The following is a 16,485-nucleotide window of genomic DNA, read 5'->3' as shown; positions in this document are numbered from 1 at the left end:
GACTATGAATCTATGAATGGATGGTTGTTTTCCCTGTGTTGTTGGAACTGTGTATATATGCTTCGTTCCAAACAATAAACACCTGTTGAAAGTCAGCGCTCGTGTGTGTCGTGTCTCCCTTCGTGTCCGTGTCTTAGTGCGCGCTGTTCCGGTGAAAATGAGTTACCAACTTGCCCAAGCATCTGTTTTAACGAATATACTACGCCTTCTGCGCATTCAACAAAGGGCCGCCGATGCTTCTTTCCACACTTCTTTTGCTTCGCTGTCTCTGGATCAGTCATCTTGCACAGCTTTGACAGCTTGTGAGGAGCAGAGAAGACGACTTGCACGTCGTATCGCTGCGCTACCTTTTTCAGGTTGTGTGACAGCTTGTGAATGTAAGGTATCACAGCTACCTTTTGCCAACGCTGCGCGTGTGGTGTCACACTTACTCACGTCAGTGCGCAACTTTTTGAGTAGGCCTTCAGCAACCGAAATGAGAAGTTGCTCCGGATAACCGTCACTGCTCAGCCTATCGGCATGATGGTTGAACGCTTCTGCGGCGAGATGCGGGCAACTTTTGCTAAGGGCGTTGTTAAAGCAGGAGGTGGCGATGGCTCGCTTAACGAGCTTTGAGTGTGCAGAGTTGAATGGCAGAAGTGGTTTTTTGGCGCTCGGATCATAGCCCCAGCAGACACCATCATCTTTCAAGCGAAGCCTCATATCTAAAAATCTAATTTGGCCGTTCACTGGGAGTTCGTGGGTTAGGTCAAGAGGCCTCATCACCGTTCCAAAGGTGCCCAATATCTTTCTAGCAGCACGTTCAATTGCCTGCGCGTCACAATCAACAACAACTAAAAAATCATCAATAAACCTCAAGACCCTGCGAACGTTGTGGTCTTTGAAGAATGAGATTAAAATTGGAGGCTTATCAAGGTTAAGCCCAGTGGATGCGAAGCATGTCCTTAGAGTTTGGAGGCATCTTGACCGCATACACGCCCGGCGCAAAGACGCTTGCGCGGTTGCGGGCACAGAGACTGACGCGACGGCGAGCGCGCGCCGCCTCATCCCTGGCGTGACGTCACATATCACGTGATGCAGCGATGGTGGCGCCGCCGCCGCGGCGCGCGCGACGGCGCGAACCGAAGCGTGGAGGCCTCCGCCGGGCGACGTCCGACTGCGTGATATGAGGCCCCATCTGCAGCCGGTGTGACGTCATCACGTGACGTCACATATGTGATTTCACTTCAACGTCAATGGTGGCCACCGCCTGGAGGCGACCGACGGCGCGATATGAGGCCCCATCTGCAGCCGGTGTGACGTCATCACGTGACGTCATGTCACGTGACCTACTTGAAGGCCACTTGAAGGTCAATGGTGGCCACCGCCGGGCGTCGCGCGAAGGCCCGAAACCTACGTTAATATGCTTCGCATAAAAGAAGGTCTAAAGGCTGGGGCAATGCAAGACCCGACGCATACGCCCTGCTTTTGCAGGTGCGGTGTCCCTTCAAAGTGGATGTAGGTTGTCTCTAAATAAAAAGGTTAAAAGCTCTAAAAAACCTCGGACTGGAACTCCAGCTGCGTTGTGGAAGGCAATTCAGCCAAATCTGTCAATAGAGTGCTCAACGCATTCAAGGATTAGCTTGTGAGGTAAAGAATAAAAAAGTCTTTAATGTCAACTTTAATGTCAACATGACAAGGGCTTGGCAGCCCTTGTCATGATTATGGGAGAAGAATTCTAAAACCTGGCTAGAGTTCTTGACCGGAAACGGAGCGTCCACGGGTAAAATCTTAAGTTTTCGTTGCAAAAAACCTGCGACAGAATGCTGCCATGTTCCAGCTTCAGAGGCAATGGTCCTTAGCGATCCATAACTACAGCGCAAACGACAGGACATAGATGAAGAAGGGACACCACACAGCGTCCTTAGTGGCATATCTAACTTATGGGTTTTCGCGCTAAAGAATACATTTAAGAAGTTTTTCTTTCTGTTATCGATCGCCTTTACAAGCTGTGAAAGGTTTAACCATTCGCGAAGTTTCTTTGTGCGGGTCTTGACTTTAGTCAAGGACACCTTAGGATGGTTGTTGAAGACTGACGAAATAGCATCCCTGGATTTTGTTTTAAAAACGGTGCTAGGCATAACAGTGAATCCACCCTCCTTATCGGCCAGATGGAGACGAAGCGAGTGATCACGTAAAAAGGCGGCGACTCTTCTGACAGGCGGAGAGGGAACCGGGTTCTTGCACCGGTGTAGGACATCAGCCCCTTCCGAGACAAACCGAGCGCCTGCCCCAGCCTGGGCATACCGAGACACCTGACGAACCAAAGATAGTTGCCCTAACCGAGATTCCCTAGGCGGTCCGAGAGAAAGAAAACGTTCCACATACGCTGGCAAGGTAACGTCACCTACGATGCGCACGTTGCAGAGTGGGGCGGCCGAGCTCTCGGCAGGCTTTGCTCTAAGTCGTCTCAGCGCTTGTTGCCAGAGGAACTCCATTGATTGGTCAGCCAGGATGTGGAAGTTCCGCAGCTCACATTGGTGCGAGGAGTCCTGTGTCCTGCTACAGACCTGGGCGCTCAGTAGGTCACGGTACAGGCGAGCTTGCCGACGCCATTCTGATCTCAAGACCTTGACAACCCGTATTCCATGGCCAGAGGAAGGCGAAATCCACCCGAAGAGAGCAGTAACTTCGTCGGGTAGGCGCTTGGTTCGCAGGCAGAAGGAAAATTCCCGAGCACGGCACACTGACACAGCGATGCACGAAACGATTGCACACGGATCAGACGCAGCGCACACAGAAAAAGAGCCCTTTGTACTAGAAATGAACTTGACTAACGTGGAAAATTGGGCGTGTTGGTACATGTCTTGAACAAATAAATGGCAGCGCAACGAGACGAGGACTAGACGAGACAAAAAGGACGGCGCTGAACTTCCAACTTTTATTTCCAACGAAATATTGTCTTGTTTTTAGTCATATATTGTGTGTAAAACCTATTTTATACTATGCTTAATCAAGTCAATGCCTACTGCCTCGTTGGTGGTTCTGTAGGCCTTTGTCAGTTGTCAGGAACAGCTTGTTGCCTATAAACGCGCCAGAATATTTCTGGAAAAATGAACTGAAATTGAATTGAATTGAATGAAAGCAGCAACCGATAAGAGATGATAAAAAATGCACAGCAGGCAAATTTGAGTTAGTTCTGTCGTGCGTATCCAAGCCGAGAGATGAGGAAAACGCAATTCGAGAGGATTTCAGTCCGGCTATTAGGTATGCACTATCAAAACTGGTTGAATATGCTCTAGTCACAAACCTCTCATATAAGCTCCGTTTCGATGAACTGCACATGACGAACAAAATCTTTTGCTGTGATAGCGGAAAAAACGCGGTAACCGAATTAAAAAGAAAGCTAAGGGTCAAGCATTGCGCAGTACCTAAAACCTTGAGTACTGGCGCAAAATATAACATTTCTTGCTCCCTCCCACTTAATGTTTCGTTAGTTAACTGCCGAAGCTTAAAAATAAGCTCAACGAGTCTGCTGCTTTGCTTCATTAATGAATGCCTTCAGAGTAGCGAAATACCTACTTCTATAAAATATTCTGAATCCATGTGGTGCAGGGTTAGAATGAGCAGTGGCATTACCTCGCTGTTGTGTCTTTTTACCGGCCTCCTAGTTCTTGTAATCCGTAATCATTTACCAAGCTATCAAACTTTTAACTACCGTAAATACTGAGTATATACTTGGGGATGACTTTAACATGCCTGCTGTTGATTGGGAAAACGGAGAACCTGTGTTCACAGATTCGACTGCCCTATCTCTAGCGTTTTCAGAGTTTATTACAACTAATGAGCTAACCCAATTCGTGTCTTAATACACGCGACGAGATCATTCTTCTGCCAGCACTTTGGATCTGTTTTTCGCTAGCTCTCAGTCGTTGATCCAAAATGTAGCTGTCATTCCTGGTATCAGTGATCACGATTGCGTTTTTGCCATGCGCAGTGCCGCTTCAGTGAGATCAGCCCGTAAATATCCTAGAAAAGTTTTTTCTATGACCAAGGGGATTATACGTCTTTATCACAAGAACTTTCTAATTGCTTCCCTATTGTTTATGAGGTAAGAAAGTAAGTAGACAGATGAAACTTAAATTCTTGTTAGAGATTAAGTAAGGGATACAACGATACATACCTTTGAAAGTTTTGACCACTAGGCGCCGGAACGATAAATCTTGGGTGGATAAGAAAATTTGCTCGCTAATTAACAAGAAACGCCACCTATATGTTTCGTATTTGAAGACTCACAGTCTGTTTTCCAGGAAATGCGTCACCCGCACTTCAAAATTAAGCAAGAAATAAAAGTAAATCGACAAACTTATATTTCATCGGTTGAAGCAAAGTTAACGGCTAATCCCAAAGAATTTTGGAAATTTGTTAAAGTAAGTAGTAAAGAGGCCGCCAATGTTCCTAGTTTATCAGTTGGCGACAAAACAGTGCTTGATGATTATGGGAGGGCTTGTTGTCTGAATTCCTATTTTAAACGTGTTTTTTTCTGAGAATTACACTGGTGAACTGGCTGAAATACAGGGAATAGTCTACGAGAATAGGCCTTAGGTTAGTGCCGCATATAACGGTGCTCTCAACCTTGTTTTCAATCTATACAACAAATCGGCCGGCGCTCCTGATGGCATTCAGTCGCAGGTATTTAATATCCTGTTAACAACAAATTGCGCATTTTTAGTAGCTCTGTTGAATAAATGAAATCAAATCAAACCAACTTTATTTTTCTCTCTCAAGGAGAAAAGGGGGCGACGGGTAAAAGCCGCACAACTGCGGCTTGACAAAGCCCCCCCCCCCGCCTGTGTACAGTTCGGCAGTAGTTGTGGTAGATATTATACCGGATTCAAATTCACACCCCAAAATTGAACCTTACAGAACAATACCTCCAGATGAAAGTACATCCAGTTTGAAGTACATTAGAAGCACACAATCTGAAACACATCAGGATTTAAGCATAAAAATTTCAAACAAAATCAGATTGAAACACATTCAGTTTAATAAATTTCAGTTTTAAAGATTCTGGAAAACGTAACTTTTAACGGTATTAGAATTAGAAGGCATTTTATAGCAAAAGAAAGCACCGATAAAAAAATAAAATTTACAATAAAACAAAAATGATTAAAAATAATGACAGATCACCAGGATGATTGCAGGCCCTCGTGGTCAGTAGGATCTTATACGGCGTCCCCAACCAAACACCGCTCGAGCAAGAAAAGGAGCAGTTAGAGGCAATTCTTAGAAAAGCATCCAATGCACTCTCGCACAGCCGGTCAACACTTCGACGGAGACATTCCTTAAACTGGGCATAAACAACAGAGTACAAGAAAATATCGAGGCCCACCTTCTTTCGCAGAAAAGAAGACTGCTGCTGTCCGAAACGGGCAGAAACACGCTGCGGTTGCTCGGCATGAGGGACGCTTTGAAAGAAGTCAATAGCACAGCGAACGTTCCAAATGAAATCATGAGGATCATTGAGATCAGTCCGATTCCAAAAAACATGCATCCAGATATACATAAGGCGAGAAGAAAGGCAAGATCTGAATTCCACGAAAGAAGCTTCGCCGGGGCAAAATACGTATTATATGTTGACGCAACCACATACAGACACCGATACGGCTCGGTAGCCAGCGTGGTGGATCACCCGCTCAGGGAAATCAACTGCGCTTCGATAAAAACCAACAACATCCTCGAGGCTGAGGAAGCAGAGGATGACGAGCCCCATGCACACATCATTACAGACTCGCAAGAGGCGTGCAGAAGGTACAGCAGTGGACGCATATCCACTGCAGCCATTCACATACTAAAGGCGAGGACAATCACCTTTACGAGATGCTTCATCACGTGGACGCCAGGCCATGAGGCTGTCAAAGGGAACCAACGTGCGGACACCGACGCCCGAGCTTACGCCAGCCGGGAGGCGGGCACAGAAGGGGAACTGGACGCAGTCACTAGACGGTATGGAGCCATCTTAGAACACAAACGAGCCCTCAGGAGAATCTACCCCCCTCCGCACAAACACCTTAGTAGAGAGCAGTCGGTTGCCTGGAGACAACTGCAGACTAATACGTACCCCAATCTGAGTTTACTCAGCAAAAACTATCCTTCCACATATGACCACAAATGCCCGCTTTGGGGTGAACAAACAACGCTTTACCCCGCTACATGGGCCTGCCAGAAAATGCAGGCAGCGCCGTTGACCAACACACCAACACCGGAGCAGTGGGAGGCTGCGCTGTTCAGCTCGAAGCCTAAGGAGCAGCTCAAGCTGATCGACAAGGCTCGCAAGACTGCAAATGCCACTGGGGCCCTGGACTGAGGGCTCCACCTACGCTGTAACAATAAAGTTTTTCATTCATTCATTCATTCATTCATTCATTCATTCATTCATTCATTCATTCATTCATTCATTCATTCATTCATTCAGGAAGCCATATTGGTGCAGCGAGATAAGTGAGAATTTGTTTAAGAAATTTTAAAGGTGCGTGCGCATTATTTTTCCAAGCCTTTTGAAAATATGGGTAGTACGGAGATGAGATGATAGTTATTATTGGCATTTTTCTCACCTCCTTTATGTAGAGCTACTTTTCCAATCTCCATGTGGAATAGCAGGCCAGGGCCATGTTACCACCGGCCGACCTCTCCACCTTTCCCTCATTAAAATTCCTTTCTCTCTCTCTCTCTTTTCCAATCTGCATGTTCTTGGGAAAACTGCTGCACTCCAGAGCTGAGTTGTACATTTTATTCAGGACAGGTACAATCAGGTCTAGGATATATTTCACTGGTGCAATCTGCATGCTGTTCACATCATTCATTGTCATTTTTCATTGTCTGGAAAGCAGCAATGATTTCAATCTCAGTTGTGGGGAAATATACCATACTGTTACTGACGGCACCTGGTCCAGGAAGTGGGACAGAGCTTATTGCTGGTTTAGTGCGTGAGATGCCAACACTAATAAAATGGTCATTAAGCTTATCAGATAGCTCTTTGTCAGCCACAACGGTATTACCCACACTCAAGCTAGTGAGTACAGCTGGGCTTTTACTTCGAAGAAGACTGTTTAACGCTTCCATAACAAATAAGTGCTTTTAAATGCATCAATGAACTGTGCCATTAAGTACTGATCTTTAGCCTTCTTAACCTCAGCATTTAGACGATTCCTGAACGACTTAAATGCTTTAAAATCTGACACATCTTTTGATTTTATGAATTTCCTGTAAAGTGCATTTTTAAATGTAATTTCGAGCTAGAAGGTAGCTTGTAATACATTGTTTGACGAGATTTTGGTACTCGAGCGTGTCATGCAAAGAAAATGTTTTTTGTATATGTCTGTAATATCTGAAACAGAAAGCGTCAAACATGGAATCAAAATCAGTGTTTTCAAGAACATGAGCCCAGTTGTGGGCTGGAATATCAGCACGAAAACTGTTCAAAGAAGGATTAGTGATCTTTTGGAAAAACATGTAGGTGAGTTTTCTATCTGTGCTGTTGTTTTATCTTGAATAAATGCAAAAATAGGCAAGTGATCACTAATGTCTCACACAAGGGTGCCAGAAGTTGCAAGTTTGTCGACATTGGAATCAATGATATCACTTAGAGTTTGCAAATGTGATGTTATACGTGTAGGCTCATTGGTAAGGTTGATGAAGCCATATGCATTGAAAACTGATAGGAGACCGTTTCGATAGCTTGAAGAGAGAGCTCAATGTTAACGTTCTCACTAAGAAATAAAGAATACTTGTTTAAAGATACAAAGTCAAAAAGCTGTTGCGGTACCACCTTCTGTTGCTGTACCACTAGGCAACACTTTTGCTTCGGCGTAGCGGGTTATGTACTCGGCGGCCACGATGATCCACCTGATGATGAAGTCGAAAAGGGGCCGAGGAGGTCCATCCCTATTTGCTGAAAGGGCTTAGTTGGAGGTGGTATTTCGTTCAGAAGTCTGGCTAGTCTAGTCGGAGGCGTTTTGCGTCGCTGACACTCACGGCATTTTTTCACGTAATGGGAAACGTCGGCAGCTAGCCGTGGCCAATAGTACTTCTCCTGGATGCGGTGCAACGTGCGAGCAATCCCGAGATGTCCTGCAGTCGGCTCATCATGACATGCCTGCATAATTTCTTGCCTGAGATTTTTGGGCACGACAAGAAGATGCACACTCGTATTGGGCATGAAGTTCTTCTTCAGGAGGACATTATTGTGAAATACGAAGGACGACAGTTGGCGCTTTAACCCTCGGGGAAGTGACGCGGTCTTTCCTTTCAGATAATCAACTAGGCTTTGCAACTCAGGATCCGAGCGCTGCTGCTGCGCAAAGCAGTTGGCGCTTATCGGTCCTAAGAAAGCGTCGCCGTCTTCCTCTTCGGCTGCTGCCTTGACGGGGGCTCGCGACAAGCAGTTTGAGTCGGAATGCTTGCGGCCAGATTTGTAAACTACAGTTACGTCGAATTCTTAAAGACGCAGGCTCCAACGAGCAAGGCGGCCGGATGGATCTTTCAAATTGGCTAGCCAGCACAGACCATAGTGATCGCTCACAACCGCTCTCAACAGGGGCGAAATTTCGACTTGGCCCAAATAATGGCGAGAGATTCTTTCTCGGTCGTCGAATAGTTGGCTTCGGTGTTTGACCATGAACGGCTAGATACATGTAATATTCTCCTGTCTAGCATTTTTCTGAAAGAGGTCCGCTCCTAAGCCCACACTGCTTCCATCGGTATGAATTTCGGTTTCGGCGTTTTCATCAAAGTACCCGAGCACAGGAGGGGACTGAAAGCGGCGCTTCAGCTCTTTTAAACCTTCCACTTGCGGCGTTTCCCATTTAAAAGGCACGTCAGCCTTGGTAAGTTGGGTCAAAGGTTCAGCGATGAGCGAAAAGTACCTGACGAACCGCCGGTAATAAGCGCACAATTCAAGGAATCTGCGTATAGCTTTCTTGTCATTAGGCTATTGAAACTCTGTGATCGCGGCCGTCTTCAGGGTGTCTGGGCGAACTCCATCCTTGCTTACGACGTGACCAAGGAGCAGCAGCTCCTCGTAGGCGAAGTGGCACTTCTCTGGTTTTATTGTTAGTCCTGAAGACTTGATTGTTTCCAGCACTGTCCGAAGCCTTCTGAGATGGTCTTCAAAGCTTGAGGAGAAGAAAATAACGTCATCTAAGTAGACTAGACAAATTTGCCACTTCAAGCCTGCGAGCACCGTGCCCGTTACTCGCCGGAACGTCGCTGGGGCAGAGCAGAGGCCGAATGGCATTACCTTCAACTCGAAGAGTCCGTCTCGTGTGATCAACGCAGCCTTCTCGCGATCTCTTTCGTCGACTTGCCAGTAGCCGCTCTTAGGTCCATCGATGAGAAGTACTTAGCGTTACACAGCCGATCCAATGTGTCGTCGATGCGGGGAGGAGGTAGACAACCTTCTTCGTAATGCTGTTCAGGCGGCGGTAATCGACGCAAAAGCGAAAGATGCCATCTTTCTTTCTCACTAGGACGACTGGTGTCGCCCAGGGGCTCCTCGGTGGCTGGATGACGTCGTCATGAAGCATTTCCTCAACTTGCTTCCGGATAGCTTGGCATTCTAGCGGTGATACGCGGTAGGGGCTCTGCCGCAGTGGTCGGACGTGTTCGTCAGTACCAATGCGGTGCTTGGCAAGCCCGGTTCGTCGCACATTCGATGCTGATGAGAAGCAGTCGCTGTACCGTTGAAGACGACTGCGTATTTGGTCTTGACTGCTCCGGGTTAATGATGGGTTGTTAACAAACATGGGTTTATGGCCTTGGTCAGATGGTTCTACGGGTTGGTCGGGTAAGGAAAATATGTCTCCGATGTCTGCCAGCTCGTCGCGAAAAGCAATCGTCGCACCTTCCTTTGTTTAGATGCCGGTATTCTTCTGTAAAGTTAGTTAGCAGCACCTGGGCTTGGCCATTTCGGATTTGGGCGACTCCCCTTGCGACGCCCACTCCTCGATCCAGGAACAACTGGGCGTTCTCCTCGACGACGCCTTCGACAGTTTCGATATCTCCAGTACCTATGCAGGTGAGGACATTTGATCGGGGGGGGGGGGGGGGGGGCACGCTCAATGCTTCGTCGAGGACGTTTAAGGCAATGTGATGAGTCGCTCTCGTCGCAGCAGGTATGGCTTTGTCCGGGGAAAACTTGATCGACTTAGATCACAGGTCGATGATCGCCCGATGTTCATTCAGGAAGTCCATTTCCAAAATCACGACTAGGACCAGGAAGGTTGTAGCATAGGTTAGCCCATTTACAGTAACTCTCGCGGTGCAGCGTCCTGACGGCGCAATAAGGCTACCACCTGCGTTGCGGATCAGCGAGGCATCCCAAGTTGTTACTGTCCTGAGTCGGCCACCGAGTGGCACGCTCATGACGGAGTAGTCAGCTCCCGTGTCGACGAAGGCAGAAACCGCGTTACCGTCGACAGTAATTTCAAGGTCACTTGTTCGCGTTTTCGTATTGCACGTTGTCTTCGCTGTCTGATCTCGGCTTCGTCGAGTAGTGAAGCTGCGATGGGCGTACTCCGAGGTTACTTCTCTGGCCGGCGGTAAAAGCTTCAAGTCTGCCCGCGCCGTCGTCGTCGGTGTTGTCGTCGTAGTCGAGGTATCGTGTTGCGTTTTCACCTATGGATAATCTTTGTTCTTGCGCTCAGAAGCAACCTCTCCTCTAGAGGCTGCTTTATTCACTTTAACTGTCGGTGGCTGGGGGAGCGTCCACGCAGTTCGTAATCTCGGCTATGAGATACAAAGCGCGGTGACGATGGCGACGGGGAACATGATAAGCGGCTCGACGATGAGCATTCTTCCCGACGCAAAAACTCCTCGACTTCGCCTGATCGCTGGCCGGGTAGGGGTCGTTTGGCGTCGTAGGAGAACCCTGGGCTGCCCATTCTTCTGTATGGGCAGTGCTGGAGGATGTGACCGGCTTCGCCACAGTGAAAGCGTAGTAGGCGGCGCTGGTCGGGAGTTCTTCACTCGTCGCATTTCCTCGGCTGCGTGCGATGCTCGTAGGACGGGTGGGTTTGGGCGAGAGGGCGGCGGTCCAGCGCACTGGCTGAGGGCGATAGGGGCTTGGGTCCCGTCGTCGAGGTGCAGAACGGCGCACAGCTGCGGCGTAAGTCGTGGCTGGGTGCTACATATGTAGCGTGGTTGTCGGCGTCACACCCAAGGCCTGTTGAACTTCGCCCCGGATGACGTCAGTGAGTGATGTAAGCTGCGGCTGCGTTCCCGTTGGCAGCAATCGTCGAAGCTCTTCTCGCACAACCTGACGTATAAGCTTTCGCAGGTTATCGTTGTTTGTGGCGTCCAGGCAGCTTGCTGTGAAAACGCGCTGCTCGTGGTACTGCTGGCGGGCTCGGTCATCAAGACTTTTTTCCATGGTGGATGCCTCTTCCATGAATTCCGCGGCAGTTTCCGCTCGGTTCCGTTGGAGGCCGGCTAAGAGTTACCCTTTAACCGCCCGCATAAGCAGCTTTACCTTTTCTTCTTCCTCGATGCTTGCGTCGGCACGCCGAAAGAGACGCTTCACATCCTCAGTGTACACTGCAACAGTCTCGCTTGGGTGTTTATGCGAGACTGTAGCAGCTGCTGGTCTCTCTCCTTTCTCACGACATTTGTGAAAGTCTTCTGAAGCTGCTGCTTGAAGGTTTTTCAGTTCGTAAGGCTAGCTTCCTTATTCTTAAACCAGATTCTTGCTGGGCCCTCGAAGCCGAAGAAGATGTACCTAAATTTCATGGCATCGTCCCAGTTGTTGAAGACAGCCACACGGTCGAACTGTTCCAGCCATTCTTCGGGGTCGGTGCCAGGCGAACCGTCGAAGGTTGTTGGTAGCCGAGCCTGCTGCAAAATGATCGGAGTCGACATCTGGGGCAAGCTCATGGTGGGCGTTGCTGTGTGCTTTCGCTTCCGAATAGGCTCAGGCAGAGTCCCGAACTCAGGTGCGTCCCCTAGCAGACGTTGGCTTGCGCGGTGGACTGGAATCAGGTCCTGCAGTGAATGACTCAGAGTGCTGGCGTCACGACTTGTAGAGGGTGTCCGGAACATGGAAGGGTACCCCGCACCTCCACCAGATGTCATGTTGTAGTGACGGCAGTACAGCGGTCAGGAAGACACCAACAAGACTTCGAAACGAAGCTCTTTATTTCGGGTGACTTGCGCCCGCAAAAGAACTAAATCACTCGGCGGCGGCGTAAGCAACAAACCTGCTCGTCAGTCGTCGAACTACGAATGCCAGCCGCTCGCGGCATCGCTCAGTTTAAAGCCGGCAAGGAAACTTCGAGATTACAAGTCAAGATCATCTACAGTAATTTGGAAACACGTAGATGCAGCTATACATGGCTGTGATCAATCGAGATTAGTCAGGTTCCTTCTCGTGTCACGAAAAAATATGATAACACTCCTTTCCTGCGGCTTTGAGCGCGATCGAACGGCCACTACAGTGCTACAGTGATACGTGGCGATATGTTTGTTCCAGGAAAGAGTATTGGAAATCCATGTGCCTAGATATTTGCAGCATATTACCTCAATCAGCCCACTATCGGAAGTGTCGTACTGGTAGAGAAGAGGATTCTTTTAATCGTTATTCTCATATATGCTGTTTTATCAAAATTTGTCACCATTTGCCACGTATTACCCCAGCGCATCACCTTCTCAAAGTGATTATTTAGCCTGGTTTGATCTTCAGTTGAACTGATTCGTTCATGGACAGAGAGATGATGGGCAATATTGTAAAAAATTGTATTAATCAGAAACTGTCCAAGCACTGATCCTTATGGAACCCCTGATTCGCTATCTTTGAAGCCAATCTTTTTCCGTTTCGGCTAAAGACGGAATTGCGAAATGAAGGCGGATACGTTTTGCCGGATACGATTGTCCTCATTCAGAGTGATCGCTGGCGCTATGAGCGCCAAGCAAGGACAAGCTTTCTCCCCTTCACCTCTGCACACTCCGAGTTCGTCTAATGCCATACAATGAGCCCTCAAGAAAGCCATTGCCAGGTTGTGCAGGCGCAGATAAGTTCCCAGGCACGGATGGAGAAAAAAGTTACTTCTTCTGACTGCTGTGGTAGGTTTGCTAGGGTGGTGCCGAAACCCAGTTGGCCACAGTAAAGTATGATCCAGGCACAAGCGAAACATCGCTGTTTTTCTATATGTTGAACAGGTATTTTACAAGCTGAAGAGCGTTGCGGGCAGGGTTGGGGTTTGTGTTAATCTTTGAGCGCCATACAGTCTAAAGCGGTTGTTAGAAACGGAACTTCACAGGGCCTCAGGTTAATGTGTACCGCAAGCGGCATGAAACGCGTTTTGTTACCTGTCGCACGCATGCTATTTTTCAAGTGCCGTTTTCGTGGGTCGCCTGAAATGCTGGGCAAACGGGCCGCTTCAGAGGGGCATGCTTCGTCCTTAGAAGCTGCGGCTCCCAACAGCAGCCTGGATCCACCGCAAAACCTGCAAAGGGTGTTTGCCACTTTCTGGTTGTTGCGTCATTCCCTGGCATCACTCTGGTGCGCGGACAAGAGAAAATATTGAAGCCTGTGCATTCGCGCAAGGGGGCATCGTGTGTCAGCAAACTTCAGCCACCCTGACGACAAGCCTGGTGCCTTTTGCATTTGGTCATGTTTCCCTCTTTTGCTTCTCCTGCGAAAGCCTTCACATGCAGTCATACTTTAGCGCAATAAATGCATGCAGTCGGTCGTCAGTACTCCGGCATGTCTATTCTCTTCTGTCCCGTTGTCTATCGTTTGTGTTTCTTTATCACATTTAGTCCCCTACTAGCCCGAGAACGTGCTTAAATCATTTCAGAGCTGCGTTCTCAGTTAAGCCGCTGAAATTCCTGCGTGCTCCTCAGGGACCAACTTGCATGAACGCTGTGCCGGTTGCCCATGATCTGCGCTCCTGACTTTCACTCCCATTTTTCAGCTCCACTGCCACCTTTCTAATTTTCACTGATTATAAACACGACCCATGCTTTACTAACCACTTTTTGTTCTCTTATGTTTCTGTCTTCTTCTCTCTCTCAATCACTGTAGCTGAGTCGTCATCGGATTGCAGATCGCAGATAGCTTCTCTACATTTGTAAGCCACTTAGTGTGGCCAACGATGCTCGCTTTCAAAGAAAGGCACCGAAAATTTTTACGAGTTTATTTTTTACAACACAAGCAGCCGTTACGTACACAATAGGCACCCTTACTCCCCTAAGCTGATTCTGACGAGGTAGACAAGTTTTTTTTTTCTTTCATAATATTCGGCCCTGACTGGGCCTCAAGGAAATGGCTTTCAGCGGCCCTCGCATTGAGGCTTCAAATGATGAATGGCCCAGTGGGTGGGCAAGAGCGGAAAACGACCTTCCGGCACAAATCCTCATCCATCAGCCCTGCCGACGATTCAGTGAGCTTCGTTGTTGAAGCTAGAAGAAAGAAAAAATTCTGACTTCAGCCTGCCCCTGGCGCGCCGGTCTAGCGGTACCGAGAAGGAATCCTTGTGTGTGGAGTGATGATATACATTTCGGCTCCTGTTTCGTAGTCGGGTTCAAATGGAACAATAAGAGTAAAGTCTTTAGTGAAATCAAACGAAAGCATGGCTGCTATAGCAATAGGGAGAGGATAAGGTAGGCAGACTTGAAATTCGAGAAATTAAAAATACCTTGGAGAATTGCCACCTTCGCGGACAACACGCAACCGTCGTTACTTTGGCGCCCTGAGGAAAAGTGTTTGTCATATCGATGGTGGCCTTTTTACTTTAGATAATTCCCGAATAAAGTGAACTTATCTCATGAAGTCTATACGTAAAATTACAGCTAAGGTTGGATATTCTGAGATGCGCTAATCTGAGACCTTGGGCGGGAATAGTTTTGGTCAACCTCTAGCATTACGTTAGAAACATACCGTCGTCATTGCCCGGGTAAAATGGCGACCACTTGCAGTAAGCATGCCCTACTCACTTTGGGAACCTTGCCTTTGTTTCGATTCTCGAAAACATTGAATATCAAGTACTGCCGCGAAACCGTGTTTGTCTTCTTTGTTCCCTCGTAATTTTATTCATTTGTAGCCTCTGCTACGCGGCCGATTTAGTTTTTTTGCCCCACGACCAGATCTCTTCGGAACCTTTTTAACGTTTGGAACCGTTTCTACGGCTGTTCTCGAATCTTTGTCATAAGCAACAAAAGGACCACAGCATAAAATTCAGGGGGCACTTTCTGTGTAGAAAGTGCGTAGAGGCAAAAGCGTTTTCCGCACCACTTTGCCTCTGTGGCACTGGTGACGCCACCACTGGATAACCTCACACATAATTAATGACAAATAACTTGGTTTTGTTTACGGGATTTAACGTCCCAAATCAACTCTGCCTATAAGGGATGCCATAGTGAAGGGCTACGGAATATTCGACCACCTGGAGTTCTTTAATGTGCACTGACATCGCACAGTACACGGGCCTCTAGAATTTCGCCTCCATCAAAATTGAGCCGCCGCGGCCGAGATCGAACCCGCGTCTTTCGGGCCAGCAGCCGAGCTCCGTAACCACTCAGCCAACCCGGCGGTGTAAACGACTAATTACTAGGTAATGAAACATTACTAATCAATGCTTAATCACTCATGAATAAGTAAATCCTAATTAATTGCTCATTAATGACGTTTACGCTTTGCCTTTAGGAGTGGAACACGACAGCGTGTTGTAGCGCTGCCAGGGAGTCAACGGAATGCCACCACCCGTTCGGCGCGATGTCTTGCCCTTTCAACGCAACGCTTTTTGAGGAAAGGAAATGGCGCAGTAATTCTCTGTCATCTCGGCGGGCACCCGAACCCCGCCGTACAGGAAGGGAGGAAGTGGGACTGAAAGAAGTAAGAGAAAGAGGGGCTGTAATGAAGAAAATGACAATTGTATTCGAGGAAAGGAAGAGGATGGGCGCCAGATGTGCGCCATGTGACTTTACCCGCTCCTGACGCATGCGCAGCTTGGCCTTTCCAGAGCTCCGCGAAATGGCTGAGCGATTAGCGTAGTGCTGCTCTCGCAACAATAGCGAAAGGCCTCAGCTAAGTCCGCCTCTGAGTTGTTTCTTTTGTGATCACGAGTTCGCCCGTATGAACTGCAAGCCTGTTTCTGCTCTGCCGTCTAGCCTGGGCTGTCGGACACCCATGTGACAAAATTCATTATCGTCCTTTTCTTGAATTTCACAACTCATGCTCCTCACGCCCTCCTGCGCTCCTGATCGACGCATTCACTTCCTTCCGCTGCGCTTCAATAATGAGCGCGCAGCGGCGCGAGCTTTCAGTCCTGCCGGAACTGCGCGTCACAATTCGTGACGGGCACTTGCGCGTCGAGGGCACCGCATGAAAGCTGAAAAGACTACGGCCTATTGCTAGTGGTGCTCTGTTTTTGTTTTAACTCTGTTAATCGCGAGCTACCGAGACCGCTCTATACTTCAATTCATTACCGCAGGCAGCGCAAAAAAAAACACAGT

At 48.1% G+C, this 16,485-nt stretch overlaps 2 protein-coding genes across 6 annotated transcripts in view; both read left to right on the top strand.

Moving 5' to 3' along the window:
* LOC149367607 (FMRFamide receptor-like) overlaps nucleotides 1-16,485 on the top strand; it is a 1,196,541-nt gene that overhangs the window by 585,306 nt on the left and 594,750 nt on the right. The gene's annotated exons all lie outside the window — the stretch shown is intronic.
* LOC149367614 (uncharacterized) lies at nucleotides 5,528-6,346 on the top strand. The gene has a single exon (XM_089567383.1). The coding sequence runs from the start codon at nucleotides 5,528-5,530 to the stop codon at nucleotides 6,344-6,346; it is 819 nt and encodes a 272-aa protein (XP_089423509.1).

The sequence above is a fragment of the Amblyomma mixtum genome, chromosome 1 (genome assembly GCF_055824585.1).
Source record: "Amblyomma mixtum isolate Tamu chromosome 1, ASM5582458v1, whole genome shotgun sequence".
NCBI lineage: Eukaryota > Metazoa > Arthropoda > Arachnida > Ixodida > Ixodidae > Amblyomma > Amblyomma mixtum.
Note: the sequence above shows the minus strand (reverse complement) of the source record. Positions and strands in the feature narration are given on the sequence as shown.

What these genes read in the sequence shown, in the direction of transcription:
- LOC149367614 (XM_089567383.1), top strand. Translation starts at nt 5,528, where the DNA reads ATGCATCCAGATATACATAAGGCGAGAAGAAAGGCAAGATCTGAATTC.